Source organism: Nesoenas mayeri (genome assembly GCF_963082525.1).
Source record: "Nesoenas mayeri genome assembly, chromosome: 3".
Classification (NCBI taxonomy): Eukaryota; Metazoa; Chordata; class Aves; order Columbiformes; family Columbidae; genus Nesoenas; species Nesoenas mayeri.
Genome location: NC_137544.1, coordinates 75,819,883 through 75,840,799, shown reverse-complemented (window position 1 = coordinate 75,840,799; position 20,917 = coordinate 75,819,883). Strand labels below are relative to the sequence as shown.

Here is a 20,917-nt window from a genome sequence, read left to right as displayed (position 1 = left end):
GAGAATGCTTCAGGTTGCTTGGTCATCACAGAACTTAACTTCTAAAAGGGTAGTTTTAAGCCTTGGTGCATGTCATAGAACAGCAAACAGTATCTTAAGCACAGCTTGACTGATTTTATTGAAAATCATCCCACAGTTACTTAAGGCTCCAAGCTTTCCTGCAGACTTAAGAGTTTTGGGTTAAGCTGGTAATAGTTTGGGGTCCTGCAAAAGCACTGACAGAGTTACATTCAAGAGCGCTCAGGAATGTATCTTGAACTTATCCTGGCAAAGCTACATTATTGAACAGCAGCTTTCTGGGTACAAACTAATTATTGAAATGCCTGGAGAAACACCAGTGTACACCGCTATGGGGGAAGTAGAGAAAACTAAGGAGTAAGGTCACTCAGGACTTGCAAATGGAGCAGCAGCAAATCGAGCCAAAACTTTTGTCTGGTATGAAATGTAAACTTAGTAAATAAAAGAGACCATAGTTAACATTTGGGTTAGTTTTAGATAAAAGCTGTTTGAAAGAACGTGCAAGTCATAGAAAGGAGGTTACTATTATTGGGAATTTACTGAAGAAAAAAAACGTTTATTTTTAGTTCTCAGCCCATAAAGCTTCAAGCACAGTTCGGAGATAAGATTATATACATACTGACTCTAGTCGGAAGGGCTTTGACGTTTTTACAGGAACACTAATATAGTGAGACTGTCATAGTTGGTAAAATACAAAAGTAGTAATTGAAAGAAATTCCAGATGCTAAGCAGGGATCTTTTGTTCCAATTCAGTCAAGTGTAGCTGGTGAAGACCTGCATAAATCCCATCTGTTGAACATGAGACAACACATACTTGAACACAAACTTCTTTAACCAGTCCTCTCTTCGCTTTAACATACTAGCAATATTCAAGCTAGACGTTGCCAAGGGTGTAAGTGCTGATAAGCAAGCCAGAGCATTGTTAAGATTCTCCCCAAAAGACAAGTCACTTACAGTTGTGCATATGCCATTGGAAAATCCAGATTAAATTTGAAAAAAAAAAAAGTTTTAAACGTATTTTACTCTACCAGCTGGGCCATTTTAAAATTCATAAAGACAGTTTCCATAATTGTATAAACAGGGTTTATTGTACATGTGGAACTGAAGGAGGAAAGAGAAGGAAGGTATATATTATATATATATGTACAATGAGCCATTTTCATTAATAAATTTATTTTGTCTTGCTTAATACCAGAAAGAGGGAATGTGTCTGGCAATAAAGAAATTTAAAATTGAAAAAATTTAAAAGCTTAAGTTCTGGAAACTATAAAAACCATGGTCTTATGGAAGGAAGTTAAAAACTTATATACATGGCAACTTAAGTGGTTTATACACTTGAGTGACACAGTTGCATTTGTCTTTTAAACCAACTTACAGATTTTCTATCAATAGAACTGGCATTAAAACTATTTAAAAGCTAGAATATAAATAAAACTTAGAGGGACTGCTCCAGGAACAGCCCAGTAAAGCAACTCACAGTAACTCAGTAGACATAATCAAGAATACAGTTCCCCTTGAGCATCAGGGAAGTAGGCACTAACTGGGAAATAGTCCAAGTCCTGGTGTTGCAGTTTCACTGGAAGTCCGTCTCGTTACTGCTGTGCCATACACAATACCTTTTAAAATATATCCCTGATTTCTCTGAAATATGTAGAAACTGTTACGTTGTTTTTCTGAATCCCTTTAAAATAGGATAGATGTTTTCAAATGCTTCATAGATTTCTGCTCGTACTTTAGCACCTAAGAAAAAAAGAGAGAATTGTTAGTTTATACCTTTTGCCAAATACTTAGTTTTAGCTTTCAGAATGCATATTAGAATGCAACTCTACATAAAATCCATGTGTATCCACAAATACCTCTTTTTACTTTTTTTTTTCAAATACACATTTCATATAGAGCACACACTATCAGCCTTCTCACTGCTTATTCTGATAACCGTAAAACTTTCCTTAGCATCTTTGCACTTATGCTATACTTGTAAATGGGCTTTTTCTATCCATAATTTATGCAGACCCAACTACACAGCACAGCCCTATAGGATGTTTCCACAGAAAGGCCTTACTGGTGGAGCTTTTTGTGAGAGTGTGAACATCTGGGGAGCCAGATCTGGCAGCGGAGAGTGCTGCAGAGGCCTGCCACTTGCCATAAAGCACGGCTATGCTGCTTCTGTTGTCTGCAAGCCTTGTGTTTTTCTTTATCCATAGTAAGACTCAGCATGAGGGGTGCAGGAAGGGTGCAGGTAGAGTGGCTGAGGAGGTCCTAGAGCTCGAGCATCTCCCCTTCTTTGGCCGCTATATCAAAGGAGAATGGCAGCAGCCCACAGCCAAGCTGTCAAAGAACAGTTAGCTCCATCACTCACACCCAGCACACAGAAACAAGCTTTCAGATTTTGCCAAAAACACTGCCTGTGTTCTTACAGCTTCTTAACGCACCTGCACACTTGATTAGGATTCACAGTCATTGCCTATGTGGATTTAGCCAAACGTGTGGTTTGCTTTGTGCATTTTTATCCACAGAATACTGAACTATCTGTTCTTTCTCAGTACTGTCTCTTGCCTAAAGGAAAGTACCCAGCAGCTTACATACTTCTGGTATCACTGTGTGTTCTCAGTCATACAGTCTAAACCTAACCTATTGGAGTAAAATGATACTGTTTTCACTTACCAGTTAAAACCACTTTTCCAGAAACAAAAATAAGCAGAACAATTCTTGGCTTGATCATTCTGTAGATTAAGCCAGGAAACAATTCGGGCTCGTAGCTGTAAAAGAGTGTGACAGTGTTTAAACAACATGTTTGCAGACATATGCTCCAGTCTTTCATCTGCAGCACTGCAGCAACAGGCAGAGCAGATGTAGAGTTCCCTGAAACTTGGAGAGGGAGATCACTATGATGGGTTCATATTGGGCAACATCAGTTACACCCGAGGCAAAGCAGCGATGGGAACAAAGATGTGGGTTTCCCTCTGGTGTAAGGGAATAATCTAAACACATCTGTCACTAAGCTAGTCCATATGCAGCAAGAATGAGACATAAGTAAGCATTTTTTACCTGCTGAACTGTTGGTGTGTGAGTACCAGTCCTTCTAATCTGATGGGAAACTTCACATCACAGCTGCCCACCATGTTCTGAATTTTAAAATCCAAAAATTTTGCAGGAAAACCCAGTTTCTGAACAACTCGTGCATACTTCCTTGCTGCCAGTCTGGATTGCTCCTCACTGAAGTGAGAAAAGGATATGTATATTATTTCCTCAGTTAATATTACTTGAAGCTAACAGCATTATACCACAAATATATAACTGGGAAGAAAAAAAAAAAAAAAATCTGTGTTGAGGGGGAGGCGAAGGTCACATGCAAAATTTTTATATCCACAATTAACAACTAGCACTGGTTTGCATGCTAATTTTAGCACTAGACTACAATTAATGTTGTATTCACTGTTCATGAAGCGGAAAACAGTAAATTATCAATCCACATATTTCACACTCTTCAAATAGTGACCCGAGTCCCTCTAATGAGACGTGAAAACTGTTACTTAGGCTTTCAGTGTACAACTTTGAACTACTACTACTGCTAGAAAACGCTTATTTCTATAAAAATGTGTAAACTGCCAAAATCCTCTGCTTGATCCAGCCCAGGCATTCAAACCTGGGTTTAACACAACTGCATGGCCTTACATGCTGCTGCAGAACTTGGTTTGCTTTGGTTTTGTAAACAGCTGAGGATCTGTTTGCTCCTAATGCAAAGTAACAACTTGAACTTCAAGCATCACAAGGCAAAGAAAGCACTTCCTGAACAGCTTTATTCATTCATTTCTGCCCGTTAACTTCCTTCTGGATTCCTAACAGATTTTTCAGAGCTGAACTTCTCTCCTGCCCACTGGAGTTAAGCTTATGTTTAGTTTCCAATTCTTATGCTTCGGTGATCATGTTAAGAACAGATCAGACTACAGCAACCAGAGAGTTGGAGCTCTCAGCCTGTGACGAATGAAACTATTCAAATATAAAATCACTCTTCCTGAGCCACCACCTCTGCAGTTTCAGCAGTTCTAGCGCACAGTCATCGAAATTTTCAGAAACAGAACCACCATTTTTCCTTCCATAGGGAAGTCCTTTTAGTCATTACAAGACATTTTGTGAAGAAAAGTATATCAGTCTATTTGAAATAATTGGGAAGCAAGCTTAGTTGCACCTGTGCAACTTTTTTGTATATATACAACTACTTTAATAGTATTTCTAAAGCATCATGGTACAAGAGGAATTAGCCTGAATTAGTTTGCTTGTAATGCCTAAACATACCTTTTCGCTCCTGTGCACACCATTTTTCCAGAGCTGAATATAAGTGCAGTAGTACGTGGTTCTCTTATTCTCATAATAACAGCAGCAAAACGCTGAAATGTGAACGTGGAAACTATTAGTGATATAGTGCTGTAATCATAATATTAAATCCAAATTTGCATAATCAAAGTAGCAATTTACATTGTATTGCAAAAAATACTAGGTTCAAACACTTACGGATCACTCAAAATTTACTTGAAATGCTTAAATTGTAAGTAGTTTCAAACACATGCTGAGAGGTAGAGTCAGACAGCAAGGATATTTGCCATTGCATTCCTATTTTACTAATCTCGTCTCTCATTATCGTATAAGCAACATATAAATAATGCCAACATCTGCGACAGAGCAATACAGACCATCTTAAAAATAATTTTAAAAATTTTCCATATGTCTTGAAATTTAGTTTGTTATAAGGACGGAAGACTATCTATCTGCAAATATTTTATGATCTGTTTTGTTTCTGTGTCTTAAAAACCTGGCCAGTGTTAGAATACCAGCAACTAGAACAGCTGCAGATCAAAGTTTGTGTAAACAGAAGTCACCTCAGCTACCACAGCAGAACACAGCAGCCCGGTTAGCCTGAGGTTTTCTTTCTGAGTACTATAGCAACTCTGCCTGCATTTCCAAGTACTTTTAAACACTTTGAAGCAAGATACTAGAAATTGATGTGGGCGGACACACACACACACAAACCCCTGTTTGCCTGTTATATTTAACTTGGCCCAGCCCACCATGCACTCCCGTAAGTTGTCCTGCTGACATAACCAAGGCGGTAGTGTGGGTTACCTAACAGCATATTTGTCAAACTATGGCTTAAGTAATACAGCCAAGCAACATCTCTCGTTGATAGATGAATGTACTGATGAAAAGTCAGGAGTGTTACATAAGCCTTCTTTCTCTCCACTGGTGCAAACAGCATTTCGTATTGATTTTTCTAGCCTACAAGTTATACTCAGCCACCTACCCCACCTTAACAGTTACCATTACATGCTCTAATTTTTGTTGCTCTAATATCTTACTCACATGCAATTATGTAACAGCATCACCAATATAAAATTACACCAAAATAAAATAACAGTTACTCATCATCTGCATTCCTGCTCTAATCTTTGAGAACAGGGTTCAGGTAAACTGTAGCAAAATCCCAAATACTAAAACAAAAAACCCCCACACCCTAGGAAGACTAAAGCCTTCCCGAGGCAAGTCAATTCAACTACACAACATCTCCACTTCTACTAGAAATAGCACCCAACTACTGTGGTTGCAAAGAACATTTCCAAGAGGAGCTAGCTGAAAGAAAAATGAAGGAACATAATTTTCTTGATTCAACACACAAGGTTCTCTCCTGTTGTTCGAAGTTTCCTGAGTGAAAAAATCACACACTTGAACACACTGCTATTTAGAAGCAGCAAGCAAATTAGAAACTGACATCCAAAAAAAATCAATTTTGTTTTGCTATTCCACCAAACCTAGCTATCAGGAGCAAGGAGATGGCAGGAGTATTGGGGAACACCATGAAGGAACAGAGTTCAGAGGGTAAGTGACACTGTAAAAAACTAGTGCTGCAACCACAAGAATTGCAGGGGAGCAGCCAGGTGGAGGAAGCCACAGTGTATACAGAACAACTCTGGCTCTGGCAGGAGCCCAGGAGTTGAATTCTTCCTTCCTTTCACCTTGTTGGGAAACGGGGAACAAGACTCCACCAGCAGATGTTTCACAGTCACATGAAAAAGGAACTTTCGGAGGCTACAAACAAGCAAGCCCATATGAATAGCAGCAGAAGCCAGCTCTACAATAACCAACTTCGGCAGTGTAATACACTGTTGGTTAGGTCCTTTCTAAATATGCTGTGCTCTAAGTCCACATAATTACAATCTGATGTAAAACACAGCTACGTCAGTACAAAAGTGCTTTTTACTAGTTTGACAGAAAGTTCCAAGTTTATTGAAGAATTTTTTTTCTAGCTGTAGTATGAAACTGCATCTACAGTAGGAAGGTTTTTCAATCTGTTACAGCAAACTACACCCACAACCTGTGCATTCGACATATCTGTCATAGGATGAGCTCTAATACATTTCTCTTACCTTTGGATTATATTCAGCATTTCGGGCACGAAGCGCAATAGTTTTTAGGTCAAGTTTGCAACCAAGATTCACCGTGGACACAATATTCCTGAAGATAGTTCAGAGGAATACATTAAAAAGACAATAAACAATTCATGTGTCTTCCTCATTTTTAAGCAAGCTTGATCAATTTCATTTTTTTAATTTGTTTTTCCAAGTGAGTTTAACTGACATCTTTCCTGTTGACAGAAGCACTGAACAGTGTTTTGGCTGAGGAACCTCCTTTTGTAGAGCAGTAACTTCTCAGGCATAATTGCTGATTCCTCCTTATCTGCCAGCTATTATGAAAAATGTCTCATGAGAGGAATCTCTGTTTCAGTTTGGCAGGAAAAATTCTTGATGCTGAGAGCCCGCCCCCCCACCATCATGGAAGCTGCTGAACATAGGAGAAAATAAGGTAGCAACAGTACCATCTGCAGCTTTCCTTGGTATGCCCTTCAAGGAGAAGGAAGAGATACAGGACTAAGGGGAATGACCCAGGAGGTAAACTTCTTGCCAGGTGATAGGAAAGCAGGTCTCTCTAGAAGTTTAAGAGAAGTTCCTAAATGCAAAGTTGTGTTGGAAACTTGTTTTCTGGGAAAACCCTGAAATCTAAAGGTACTCAATGGGGAAAACAAAACACAACACAACACTAAACCCAAACCAAACAACAATAAAAACAAACAAAACCACACAAAAATCCACACGAAATATAGGGAACTACTCTTTCAGTGCAAAATTCATGCTATCAACCACTTCTCTTTGGACCTTCCATAAATTGTTGTAAAACTCCTTAAAAATGACAGTTTGGTGAAAATAGTTTCATACCTAATCCTAGAACTAGTTCTAGTTTTTTTTCCCCCCCTTATCACGAACTCTGCTGCAGCCATGAACTAGAAAAGGGAATACGGAATATTAAGTACCACTCAGGTCTAGCTCCTATTTTCTTCCCCTCTACCCTTCTAATTCCCCTTCAGCTGTGAGAGTTCCTGTATTCTGCTTTAATACCTCACAAACAAAATTTTATGCACAGTCAAGTGGAGCTGTTTGCAAAGTGGAGCCATTTGCCTTTCTGTAAACAGGCCACAAGTATCTGATGAATTACAAATGAGAATATGTTTCAAGGTATACATGTTTTGAAACACCAGATTATCAACCCAGACTACTTTATAGCTAAACCACCATCAACTCCTAAAGTGCACGGAGTTAAAAGCTACAATGGTGCTAAATGAAGACATATATAACATGCTCCACTGGCATTCTTAAAAGACTTATCCTTGACAAATCACTAAGAAACGGTTTATATTACTAAGTGGTTTAGTAATGAAGCTAAGCTAAAAATAAAAGCAAAATTTACTCATATCGCTTCTCAGGACCTCCCATCCCACCAAAATGTAGTATGCAATTCCTGATGTGGCTTTGGTTCTAAGCCTTTAAAGGGCTCTCTGAGAAAGGACACACTGCACTCGTGTGGGACACTCACTGTAGCTGCGGCACTATCCCAGAGCTCTCGGACGCCGGCGTTGCAGGAGTTATTGGAGTCATCGGCGTCATGGGAGAGGGGTACAGAGGTGTGGTTCCTGGTAAATGGGCTGTGGTAAGAGTCTGTGAGTGGAAGAGCTGGGGAGTTTGACCAGATGTTCCCTGTGTTGCTTGCTGTGATGTAGATTGCTGTGCTGCTTGCTGCTGCTGCTGTTGCTGCCGCTGCTGTTCCTCTAGGATGGATAGACTGTTGGTGCTCTGGACAGGCTGTGGTGTCAGTCCTGTGCCATACGGCATCATTGGGCTAAAAATTGGAATTCCTGGAGTCATTGCACCCTACAGAAGAAAGCATGAAACAGAAAGCACAGATCCTGTTGACTCCATTTTGTTCTTAAAAGTTCTCAGGAGTCTAAAAAGAAATCAACCTTAAGTTGATCACATCAAATCTGAGGCTTATAGTAGTAACTCACTAAAAACCAGAAAGGCTTGGGCAGTGCAATTCTTCTATAGAATAAAAGTTTACCTCTAGGAATCTGTCAGTTCTAGCATTACTCACCCCCAGCTAGTGATGCTGATACTCTTCTGACACTACCTTGCAAGCTCATCTCAATTTTGACCCACAAATTATCTTGCAATTGTTTGAACAGAGACTGTGCCCATCGTAACAAACACATTCAGAGTGCAGCAACAGTCCATGATGTCTGTTCATTTAAAGGGTAACCACCAGAATTAAATTAGTATTTCCAACTTGTCAGTCATGTTTCAACTTAAAGGAACCCCAAGTATCTCCATGTTTCTTATACCTCTGTATATACAGATCGATGGTTTTAAAATTCTGCTTCATACTATTATTACATCCAGCAGAATTTTTCAGATCTGCAAACAAAAAACTTGAAGTTACATGCAAGAAACACAAAACACTTTCACAAATAAATTGAGATCACAGTTGCATATTAAATAATTTGGTTTTACCTGAGGGGAGGCTAAGCCTTGAGCATAGGCTGGCAAGCTGTTGTTCTGATCCATGATTCCAGTTCTTCTTTTTGGTGAGGCCGATGTATTTCCTTCAATTTAAATTAACTTCAAATCCTAGAGGGTTTTTAACCCTTTAAAACATTCCAGCAAAGTAGCTTTCTATGCCAAGCTGAAAGTGACAGTAAAACATCAGCTCCATAGAACTGTATGTTATGAGTCTAAAATACTAATCAAAGCCTGGAAAGAGAAAAAGCGATACCTTGAGAATAACATCTAAACACAAAAACAAAAGCAAACCTATCAGCTGCTGTTAGATAAGAGGCACCCACACACAAATATATATAAGAACATCCACACAGGCGCGCACAATCCATAAAAATAACTTTTTGAGCACACTCTGTAGAACCTTTGCAGCTGCTTCTGTTGAAGGCCCTGGCAGGCAGCCTGACTCACAGGAGCAGGCCTGTCTAACTGAACTCTCCTGCATAAACAACTCAAGCTGTTAATGCTCATTATACTCCAAGCTTTGCTTTACCTGCAAAAGCACTGATTTATTTTTTTTACAATTGAATTCCACTGGCTACTAACTGACAAGCTTACCAGCACATCGCTTGCAAGTCTCTTCCTGGCCATTTTAAGGCTTGGGCTTCCAAAAATATTTTTTCTTCTACGAGAAAAGCATCGCTGGTCAAATCAGAACTAGGAAACCCTCTTCCATCCATGTCCATAAAATAAAGCACTAACACATTTCAAACAATGACATACATTTTATGAGAAAAAAAAGAATATGTGAAAGCAAATTTCAGGTACATGAGTGAAATTTATGCATGATTACTGTTTTTTTAAACTACTGTTGCTGTATTATGGAAATAAATGACACATGTGGGGAATATAAAGTTACACCTTGATATCAAATATTTTTACATTGATTGATAGCTTTCTGAACTAGATACCTATTGCCCAAAAATACTAGAGGTCATTTTTAGGCCAGAGATAAACCACCTTGAAAACTGAAGAAAGTCTATTCAGGCCTTTTTTTTGTTTGTTTGTTTGTTTGTTTTGTTTTTGTTAAGGTACGAGCTTAAATGACAGCTGAAAAAGCATGGTTTTTTTTTTTTTCCCTATGACCATAAGATATTATCATATTTACCCTCACCAAACATATCAAACAGAGCATCCAGGTTTTACAACCTCGAGTTGGAGGTAAATTGCAAGCCTAAACACTGTCCTAGAAGAAACAAAGTAAACTCCTCGACAGCCCAGCTGTTTGCTAGTAAGTCTAGATACCAGGCATGCCAGAACCCGCAGTATGGACACCACCTACGCAGAGATCCATCTTGTAACCATCTAACTGTGGCTCGCTCACATCCCCACCACAAACGCTGGGGAACGTTTCTGTCGATGGGACAGAGTCCAGAGGCAAGAAATACCCTGGAGAAGACCTCAACCCATCCCCAAACACCCTCGCAGGATTTCTCCCCTCACACACAGCTGGGCTCGCAAAGAGCCAGTTTCAGCATGAGGCGACCTCTCCTGCTTCTCTGCGCCGTCCCGACCCTCCCCCGCCAAAGACCGGCCCCGGCAGGCCGCAACCGCCACCGCCGCGCCCCCCTTCCCGCCCGCCCTCACACGGGGACAGCGATTCCCGCCGCAGCCAGGCCGCTGCCCGCGGCCATCCCGCCCCCGGCTCCAACTGCCGCCGCCCGCCCCCGAGACGCGCCGGAGCCCCACGAGGGGGGCGCGGCCGCCACCTCCCCGCCGGGGGAGCCCTCCCCGCTTCCCTCGCCATCCCCCGAGGCTCAGGCCGGCCTAGAGGCCCTCGACCCTGCAGCGGCGCCGGCGGGGAGATGCGGAGCGTCCCCGCCCCCCAGGCCCGGTCCGGCCCGGCCCACGCCATCGCGGCCCCACTGGCGCTGGCACCCGTCGTCCCCCGCTCCTCCCCGGGGCCGCCACACGCACCGCTGCTCGGGGAGCAGGGGAAAGGCGGGCACGGCGCAGACGGTACCTGCCGCTCCCGGCGCCACCCCGCCGCCGCACAGCGCCCGCTGGAGCCGAGCTGCGCCCCGCGCCGCCGGCGCGCCCCATTCGCGTCACTTCCGCCTCGCGCCTGCACCGCCTTCCCCCCCACCATCTTCAGTGAGGGCGTGGGGCCGGGCGGTGCTGTGTCTCGGCGGGCACGGGGCCGTTGTTCCCTAGCGGTGCTACGGGCGGCTCCTGCGCCGGGCCTGCCCACACGGGCATGTGCGGGAAGGCTGTTACTCGTTTTTGAGCTGCACAACTCGCCGCCCCGTGCTCGTTGCTGGAGTCGCGCAGCCGGCAGTGCCAGCGCCTCACGGTCCCCGCTGCCGCCTGTGCGCAGGTCCCGCGGAGACTACGGCAACAGCGCCGCTGCCCGGGTAGAGGGACGCGCTCCTCCTCTAGAGGAGCACACACCTCCCTGGCACGTTCCTGCTCCTCCGCCCTCCCCTGCACCTCTCCGCGCCTCTACCGCGGCCCTTCCCGCTTGTGGCGCCCGGCCCCGCACGCCGTGACCCACCTCGACGGCCTTGGTGCTTCCCGACCCTTACTGGTCACACTGTTTATCGAGGGAGTCCCCTTTTTCGCAGAGCTGCAGCCGCTCTGCTCCCCGCCTGCCCAAACACCAGCGGCTCTTCGATCACCTCACCGCAGCCGCTGACAACCCGCCTGCTTCCATCACCGGGCACTCGGCAGGCGGGGGATGGCACCGCTTGGACCGGGCGAGAACCAGTGCCGCTGCTGCTGCGCGCCGTGCCCGGGGGGCCCTGCCAAGCCCAGGCTGGGAAGGGCCCTGCGCGGACCGGCACCAGCGGGGCGCGCACCGCCCGCTGACAGGCGGGCACCGGCCGGCGCCTCTCCCAACGGCCGCGGGCACCCGCGCGCCAGCGCCCCCACCGCCCGCGCGCGCGGGGCGCGATGTCTTCCAGAGCAGACGAGATGAAGCCGCCGCCGATCTCCTAGAGCGGTGGATCGCCACTTCCGGCTCCGGTGCCGCCATTTTGCCGTGAGACAGCAGAGAGTGGGTCCGCCGCGATGTTGTCCACCGCTGCTTACGTCGACTTCGGGCCCGAGATGGGTTACGGGCTCGGCGCGCCCGTCCAGAACCGCTTTTCTCCCTACACCTTTAACGGAGGGTGAGGAGTCGCAGGCCGGGGGTGGGACGGGTTGAGACATCACCTTCCACGGGGGAGCGGCGGTTGCGCTGAGTCTTTCGTGTTGTATTCTTGCAGACCCCTGGCTCTCTGTGAGGGCTCGTCTCTGCTTGCGGGTACCTCTTTGTAGGGAAAAGGGGGCAGCAAGAGGAGAGCGGGGGTCGGCCTTGCTCTGGGCTGAGCGTCCCGCGGGATCTTACAGCTCCTGGGGTATTCTGGCACGTCCCTGTGGCTTTTGGCGATTTCGGCCAGTTCGGGGCTCCCATGCCCTGCAGGGTTGCTTATTTAAAGTGGCTCAGGGAACCCGTGTAATGGTCATATTACCAGCTTCTAAACCTGTAAGTGAGTTGAAAGCTGTCTTGTCATAACTGTGAAGTCATAACTTCCTCGTGAGTTGGTGACAGAATCTGGCGACAGTGTTATTTAGTTTTTTTAAAGGGTGGCTGTTTGTTACTTAATGGTAGCACACCTATGGCAATCACAAAGCCAGTTACTTGGAAATAAATAACAAAGGATAACGTCAGATTAAAGAAATGATGATCATTTAAGTATAACAATACTGGTGCTTAGTACTTGGTTGGAGTGTTTTTACTTGGAGAGACAAACTGTTTTAGAAGGGTGAGTCTTTCATTATAGCAGGCATCTAAAATCGCTAGTCTGTTGAGTCTGGTTCTTGCATTGTATAGAAACTATGTTTTACCAAGTTTCCATACAGTTTGTAGTCAAAGTAGAAGATCATATACGTATATTCTCTTCAGTGTGTCTAGTATCTTCTTTCAATCTTGAGTCACATGTAAGGATGTGCATAGTGGGAAACAGCAAGGAATATAAGATGCTTGTCAAAACATGAGTCTGGATATAGAACTGCTATCTAGCCTGTTCCTCTGTTGCCTAAGAAAATATTTGTGCTAAAAATCATGGTTGTATGAATACTCTTCTTTAAGGACTGTGTTGGCCATTGCTGGAGAAGACTTTTCTCTTGTTGCCTCTGACACACGTCTGAGTGAAGGTTATGCAATTCACTGCCGGGACAGTCCAAAATGCTACAAACTGTAAGTCCAGATTTTGTAAGAATTGATGTAGATGAAATTTCTTTTTTAATTGATGAGCATGTCACATGCCTGGAATGATCTATCACTTTCTTTAAGCAGAATTCTCAGAAAAAAACTGATTTTGGAGTCATGGTGACTCTTGCTATAATGCAAGATGTGATTTGGTGGTGTAAATACAGCCAGATTTCATGTTGCATGCTCTTGATGTTAGCTAATAACAGAATGTTTTTAGCATGATACAAGGCCTAATGTAAGCTAAGTGTTTTCTTAGCTGGTGTCACGGAGGCACCCCGAGGTTAGTTTAAGGGACAACAGGGTCCAAAACAACTTATATTAAACCGGTGAGAAACAGAGTTTTAGCACTCCAAAAGTGACGTAAATACAGGTTCGGATATCAGTTGAGGAAAATTATTAAGGGGCAACAACTAATACAACAGGCGGTCCAGAGAGTGCATGCACGTGGCTTCACCCAAAACAATGCTGGAGCCATCCCTGAGTCCCAGAGAAGTACACACTAGCCTGAACACAGTGTGGGATTATTTTAAAAAGATACATGTACTCGTAGTGAGTACGGAAAGTGTACACTCATGGTTGTGCGAGGGTAGATTTACAATGCACTTGCAATCCTGCGAGGGTTAATTTACTTACATGTGCAAATGTGCACGGAATATTACACGTGCTTATGTGGAAGCACGGGAGGAAAATACACTCGCGATTGTGCGAGGAAATAATTTATACACATGCTTGCATTGTGCACGGAAAGTACACGTGCTTGTATTAAGTGTGGAAAGTACACATACAAATGTGCACGGAAGGAAAATACACCCGTGATTATGCGAGGATTAATTTTACACATGCTCATGTGCACGAAAAGTATAAATATACTCGCAATCCTGCGAGAAGTTTTACTCACACTCGTGGCGGCAAGGCAAGCGGAGTCTCCATCCCGGGGAGGGGGCTCTTGGCCGCAGCATCTCGCTTGTGCTCTGAGAGACCTGTGACAATGGGCAGAGCCTAGACGAGAATCCCTTTTTTATATTGGCTGATCAGATCTGACTGTAGGCATTCTAGAAGCTTCTCTGCACCCCCACACTGGCTGTGGGTGCCCCTGAAGCCTCCAAACATCCGCCACACTGGCCGCAGGTGCCCAGCGGCTCACTGGCGCCTCGGCACTCCCTTCTCGTAATGGCCCTGGCCAGGGTGCTCTGGGGCCAAACAAAAGCAGCTGTTAGCCTCAGGTAGCAGAGAGAGAGGGAGATGTGCCTACTCCTTCCATACTGAAGGAGAGAGGAGGGTTTGCATTCTGCCACAGCTGGATAATCAGAAGAACCTAATCCTGTGGTAAGTCATTCTGCTTCATCAGGACACCTGGTGTTGGCACACAGGTGTGCCCACTGCTGCCAGTTGTACTGTGTCTCTGTAGTCAACCATCTGGCGCTTTGAAGATGTTTGTTTTGGGAGGGGTAAACCTGTCAGTAGTTCAGTTATTGAACTTTTAATACTCATTGCATGCTTATCTTGACTTTCCTTAGATAGCATCCCCTTGGTTTAAAAAATACATATCATTTACATTCTTTTTACTGTAGCAGGTGCTCACCTAGTAGGCTGCCATCAGCTATGTAAACATTTTTTTTAATTGATGACACAAGATCATATGAACTTACGTTTCTCCTCGCTAGCTCCTTATCGTATCTTTGACTCTCTGATACTGTCCAGATGGAAATTACTGTGGTACAATCTTCACACTCCACATGATGCTTTTCTGTAATTGTAGTGACAGGCTGAGAGAAGATTTCAATTTAAATTGTTTTCTGAAAGACTGCTTTGTGTTAGTCTAGAAGTATGTGTGAATGGTTGTAGACTCTAGTTTAATAGAATTTAAATTTCAAGTGTACGTACTTGTAGTCGGTGTTCATGAAATGTTTTGAACCTAAGCAAAGAGCCAACCCTCTACAGTGCACCTGCAGCTGGATACCTTCTGTTGTGCTGACGCAGAAACCCACCTACGGAATAAATGTTGCACAACTGTTCTACAGTCTGAATGCAGTCCTCTGCCCAAATGGAGTAAAACTGGGCTGAGTGAGGGGATGGAACAGGCTCCCCATGGCCAAGCAGAGCCTCTAGCAAGACTGAATGGCAATAGCTTGAGTTAGAGCTGCATGAGGAAATTAAGAATTTCTTTTAGTCAGTCTTGCTGTGGAAGCCAGTGGATTGAAGACAGACGTCTGTGCGGTCCTGCACATAATGAGTCCTCTCCAAGATGCAGGTTGCGGTTGCTGAAAATAAATTCAGTGTTTTCATCATAATCTACTGTGTAAGAAAGTGGTATACTTCGTAGTAAATCTAAAATTGCAACAAAACAACTACTCTTTTACGTTTTACAGAACAGAACGAACGGTCATTGGATGCAGTGGTTTCCATGGTGACTGCCTTACTCTCACTAAAATTATTGAAGCAAGATTAAAGGTAGCTAACTGTCTTATTGTATTTAGAAACTTGTATTTGTAACATCACTTTTGAGACCAATAATATGTTTTAAATACAATTTTTGCTGGTTTTCTTCAAGTGTTTGTATCCTAACTATGGCTGTATTGCTAATGAAAGATCAGGCAAGGGAAATGGATGCTGTGTTCTTACTAAATGTAAAATCATAAATTTAAATAATGGAAGAGCTGGAGAGGATAATGTTAATGAGGTAACATTTATTCTTTGCAAAACTTTGGGGAAGTATTACTTTTTGGCTTGTGAGAAGTATTTACTCTTAAGCCAGTGTGTTTTCAGTAATCATGATAGCTAATAATCTTGCTTAGGGTCAGATTCTTCTGTAGTGAGGTTACAGAAATGTAATTCTGATTGAATGTAAAATTTAGTGTTTGACTTTCTTCTTGGACATGTGCTACCATTTGCAGATGTACAAGCATTCCAACAACAAGACCATGACTACTGGGGCTATTGCAGCGATGCTGTCTACAATTCTGTATTCTCGACGTTTCTTTCCTTACTATGTTTACAACATAATTGGTGGACTTGATGAAGAAGGTAAGACTTTAAACAAAAAGGAAAAAACAAGGGTCTAAATTTCTGTAGGTGAATAGCTATCCTTTTACATCTCAGTTGTACTGATGGAATAACAAAGTTTGTGTTCCTATTCCTAACATCTACCTTTAGGTATTATGGGTCTTACACAGGTCAAATGTATAGTATGCATCTGGGTAGTTTCCTAGTTTCCATTCTTAAGCTTTCAGACCTTCAGAAATGGAAAAAAGTTAAAACTGTTGTTATAATTATTTAATTACAAGTGAAATCTGCTAACATTGACTGCTTCTCATACTTTACTCTAGACTGGAATACTTTATAACAGCTTTGCTGGAATTCTTGATTGTGTCTTTAAAGGAAATGCTAGTAGTACTGTTACTCCAGCCTATGAGTGTGATAGAGGTTATTAAATATGACAGTTTACTCCAGAGGCAGGTTTTACAAAGAGATTTTTAATTGTTAGCTAGTCTCTAATGAAAATAATGACTTCTACAGGAAATCTGTTGTTTAACATATAGCCCTTCCGGTGCTCTTGTCCAATTGTTTCATTTGGTTGGGTTGATAAAATACTGTATTCTCTGGCTTTGAGCAGGAGTTCAAAGGTGGTCTTGTTTAGATAATTTCAACTATTCCCCACAGTTTGTTGTTACCACTAATTGTACTGCTTTCCCAGTCTTGCAAAGACATGTCTATGATGTGTGGAGCCTGGAAAGGGATTAATGTGCCCTATGTAATGGTAAATCTTAAATTATGAGAGTGCTGTAGTAGTTGATAAGAATAAGAGTGCAGGTTTGTGTGCCTGGGCTCAATTTGGGTGCAGCAAGATTGATCTGTTCTGATGTAGTGTTACTTTTGGGATCTCTGCTGGCTTTCTGAGGGCTGCTCAGCTACCTGTGGTGTGCTGCCATGTGTCCTGGACACTTTGTTAAATTAGGTACAGCCTGTCTGAACAGAAAGGATTAGTTTGGCCAGGTGCTGCGTTTTGACTAGTATATTCTCATCAAATGCTGATGCATCAGAGCTACAGTGCGTCTGCATCTCTGATGCCGACACAAGCTAATAAGCTTTGTGCAACCTGACCTGACTGCAGAGGGGAGTGTGTAAGAGACCAGAGCATCATCCCTGGTTCCAGGAAAGCGATGCAAAGACATCCAAGCACGCTCCGGAGGTAACTCAAGAACCATTTGTTTTAGAACGATGGCTGAACTGCCGATTTTTGCTAGCTTTAGAAACAGCAGAGCTCTTTGTGTGGCACTGCGCTCTAACACATTTCTCCTCCTTTGATTATTCTGCATCAGCACTTTTTTCTGTGGTAAGTACTGTAGAAAACATCTGTTAGAGCATGTTTACAGCTTCAATATTGAAAACAACCTTGCATATAGTACCAGGTCACAACCCTAGTGAGCCTGCCGTAGAAAGCATGGTCTGAACATCCTGCAGTATTATTTGGTAAAGGTTTGCTGAGTTCTGTGGTACTCCAGAGACTACTTATGGAGAGGGCTGGTGTCTGATATAAATGCTTATCTGTATTGAGAATCTTTCTGCATTGTGATTACATAGTTTTTTTTTTCTTTTTTTCCTTCAGGGAAGGGAGCAGTGTATAGCTTTGATCCAGTGGGCTCATACCAGAGAGATTCTTTCAAAGCAGCTGGATCAGCAAGTGCCATGCTGCAACCCTTGCTTGATAACCAGGTAAAATAGCTGTGTGGGGCTGGTTTGTTTGTTTGTTTTGAATGATCTCAGTAAACATTGTGATGTTCAAATTAACGTAGCTTGACTTTTGGGGAATATTACTTTTGCCAGAAATTTTAAATGTATTACAGGTAGGACTGCTAATCTATATATTTATAAATTGTCTGGCTCTATCTTTTCAGGAGAAATCAAAGTTTTGCTTTAGAATCTGTTCAGGTTTTTAATATGATACAAACAGTGAACTGCCTGTTTAAAATACAGGTAAATGTTTTAATCAGGGAATTATGTTGTTTTGATGTTGTGTTTGTTTGGGTTTTTTTCCCCTAGCTGATAGCATAAATATGCCTGTTTTACTCATTATATTCTCCAGTATTGGTATTGTTTAGTCAGTTGAGCCTGATGTCAACTTTTGTGTTTAAAAAAGCCATAGGCATTTGTAGTTCTTATCAGGTGGGAAGGGAATAGCAACTTTTCACTAAAACAAAACAAAACAACCTCTAAACTTTGACTTAGCTTTGAACTCTAACTGCAGAAAATAAAATATCTTCTGTGGAAACATAGTTGTCATCAGTTGCTTTTTATTGCTTATGAGTTTGAGGCATAGTAAGTGACTCTTCCTCTCCTTTTCCAGTTCTGATGCTTAAGTGGACACAAGTTTATCACCTAAAATACACTATTTAGTAGGACCGGTTATGTCCTGATAAAAACTATTATTTTTGAATTTGAGATATGTTTAGGAATATTTGCTTTTAATAAACGTTCCTAATTACAAAATGACTAGAGAAAAAGCTTGTGTGCAGTTTTGATAGTGCTACCCCAGTGAGAAATTTCTAAAGAGTGAGATCAGTTCAGATCTGCATGTTCATTGCGATCTCAAGTGTGCTGGATGGGTGGGAAGAGCTGTGCTGGCCGTCTGCTGGGTCTGCTTCCAGTCCCTTTTTTAAGAGGATCAGCACTGGCAAAATTCTGATCATGCAGCTGTAAACTGTGGAGGAATACTTTTGCCAGCTTTGCTTTCTAAAACAGATCAACCATTTCTTCTTTCTAAGTTGCCTAAATCTGTTCATTCTAGTGCAGAGACTGAAACACCTTTTGTGCTGGATGGATCATTCTTCCTTTAAAATGCATTTTCCTCTTTTCTTAGATTGGCTTCAAGAACATGCAAAATGTGGAACATTTACCTCTGACCCTGGAGAAGGCTTTGCAGCTGGTTAAAGATGTCTTTATTTCTGCTGCTGAGAGAGATGTGTACACTGGGGATGCGCTTAAGATTTGCATTGTGACAAAAGATGGAATCAAAGAGGAAACTGTCCAGTTACGAAAAGACTAATTCAGTTCACTTATAAACATGTAATCTGTGATGTACAATTTATCTGTATTATGAAGACATTTGTCCTATTAAATTTTTTCAAGAAGTTCAAATACTTTAATGCTGAGTATTTTCAACCTTGTTAGAAGTGCCAGTGTTTTTTGGAAACCAGAGTGGTTCATGGTAAGGAAGCGGCTAAAAGTTGCAAGTCAGGTTCATTCATTTCATCTTAATCTGTTGATCAATCTAATTACAATGTCAGTTTAATCCCCTTTTTGCAATCCCTTATGCTACAACGTGGAGGAGTTTAAACTTACTAAAATTTAGGTTCATAGACTTTTCTGATCATGATTTCAGTTTAGCCTTGGTTTAGTGAGAAAAGCATTTGTTGTGTTTGTGCTGCCTTCTCTGCACTTCACAGCTTGCTTTTCCTATCTTCTCCTTTATCTCTCCAACATGCTGTCCTGGCATTTGACCTCTCTGTACTTATTTGCAGAGACTATAAATATGGGTCACCTGAAACCAATTTCTTTGTGTAAGAGGGAAGAATGTTAAATGGAATCTTCCAAAGTTAAGTCATGGACTCTGCATCTGGGTTCACCTCTATGTGTTTCTGTTTGGTTAATGGCCAGAATCTGAAGCATCATCCTTTTCTTACTGCTGATGGAAAATAACTTAGTATGGAGATTTCTGAATGCCTGTTAATGTCTGAGGGCTTTGATAGCCCTACTGCTGCTTTTGATTCTTGGGAAATTGCATGAAGTGTAGACTGACGTGCTGTATAGCACTCCTGGAAACTGGCTTGAGTACTAGGACCTTCAGAAAAGCAGAGCTGCATCATCAAGGGCAAAATAATCTCTTGCCCAGGCATCTTTTACAGTCTGTAGCTATTTAGAAAAGTACACGTAAAATATCTTGTTGCTTGATGTGGCACACTTCTTTTTTGAAAGAACAGTTTTGCTGATGCGTTTGACTGTACAGTAACCTTCTCTCCTGTTTGGACGCGGCTGACTGCTTCCTGCACAGCATTTCAGATGCTGTATGTTTTCCCTCGCTCTGGCTCATCTTCACCAGTGGTGGTGGTCTCAGGCTTTCTGTCCTGTTGGAGTAGCGGGTAGTGTTTTGAAATTCGATAGTCAAAAGCTGGTGCATGTAAACTGATGGTAGCTCCAACAGGCGCCAGTTCCCGAAGTGTCCCCTGGGTGCCACTGTTGGGCAGAGTAAGGAGGGAACGCCCCAGCCCTGGATAGCTGGGCAGTAAGGAAAGAGCCCAGTGTCCCGGTCTGAATGACACTTGTCACACCTGTCAGCACTTCCAGATGGGTTCAGGTTACTTAACGCGATGTTTGACGTTATTTTCAAAAGTCATCTGAAGTGGACAAGGTTTTTATGAATGACTGTGTAGCTGTTCACTGTTTTGTACTGAGCAAACCACACGTGGTGCAACCATTCTAAGAACAGAAAGCTTATCTATATTTGAAGTACAAATCAGCAATAGCAAATTAAATTCAGGCTCTATTACTTCTATAAGATTCAATTAAAGCTAAGTGCAGCTGTCTTTGAGAACAGATTTATGTTCAATTGCTCAAGTGTTTTGCAACAGATTTTTACAGCTTTAGGCAAAGTTGGTGAAGTCTTGTGAAACTGAATAGTACTTAAACTGCAAAGAAAAGCAGCTGAGGGTAAGAAGTTGACATGCCTGTGCTTGGGAAAGGTTTGTTTGCAGTATGCAAGATCTCCACAGTG

The 20,917-nt window shown here is 42.7% G+C and overlaps 2 protein-coding genes across 13 annotated transcripts; one reads left to right on the top strand and one right to left on the bottom strand.

Annotated features, from left to right (window-relative positions):
• Window positions 1-387: 387 nt before the first annotated feature.
• TBP (TATA-box binding protein) lies at window positions 388-11,586 on the bottom strand. Of its 11 annotated transcripts, none has more exons than XM_080341277.1 (9): window positions 11,449-11,586; window positions 9,513-9,651; window positions 8,910-9,149; window positions 7,939-8,273; window positions 6,438-6,525; window positions 4,315-4,406; window positions 3,067-3,234; window positions 2,683-2,777; window positions 388-1,758 (listed from the first exon to the last, which is right to left on the bottom strand). In XM_080341277.1, the coding sequence occupies exons 3-9, from the start codon at window positions 8,961-8,963 to the stop codon at window positions 1,679-1,681; spliced, it is 912 nt and encodes a 303-aa protein (XP_080197403.1). In that variant the 5' UTR covers window positions 8,964-9,149; window positions 9,513-9,651; window positions 11,449-11,586; the 3' UTR covers window positions 388-1,678. The 11 variants fall into 11 exon arrangements, with proteins under 11 accessions (XP_080197403.1, XP_080197399.1, XP_080197406.1 ...); XM_080341273.1 differs by lacking the exon at window positions 11,449-11,586 and adding an exon at window positions 10,918-10,993; XM_080341280.1 differs by lacking the exon at window positions 11,449-11,586 and adding an exon at window positions 10,918-10,952 and having other exon boundaries at window positions 9,513-9,579.
• Window positions 11,587-11,892: 306 nt separating this feature from the next.
• On the top strand, window positions 11,893-20,678 carry PSMB1 (proteasome 20S subunit beta 1). Of its 2 annotated transcripts, XM_080341284.1 has the most exons (6): window positions 11,893-12,064; window positions 13,027-13,134; window positions 15,519-15,600; window positions 16,044-16,173; window positions 17,756-17,862; window positions 19,007-20,678. In XM_080341284.1, exons 1-6 carry the CDS (start codon window positions 11,964-11,966, stop codon window positions 19,190-19,192), a joined length of 714 nt encoding a protein of 237 aa, XP_080197410.1. In that variant the 5' UTR covers window positions 11,893-11,963; the 3' UTR covers window positions 19,193-20,678. The 2 variants fall into 2 exon arrangements, with proteins under 2 accessions (XP_080197410.1, XP_080197411.1); XM_080341285.1 differs by lacking the exon at window positions 13,027-13,134.
• The last annotated feature ends 239 nt before the right edge of the window (window positions 20,679-20,917 follow it).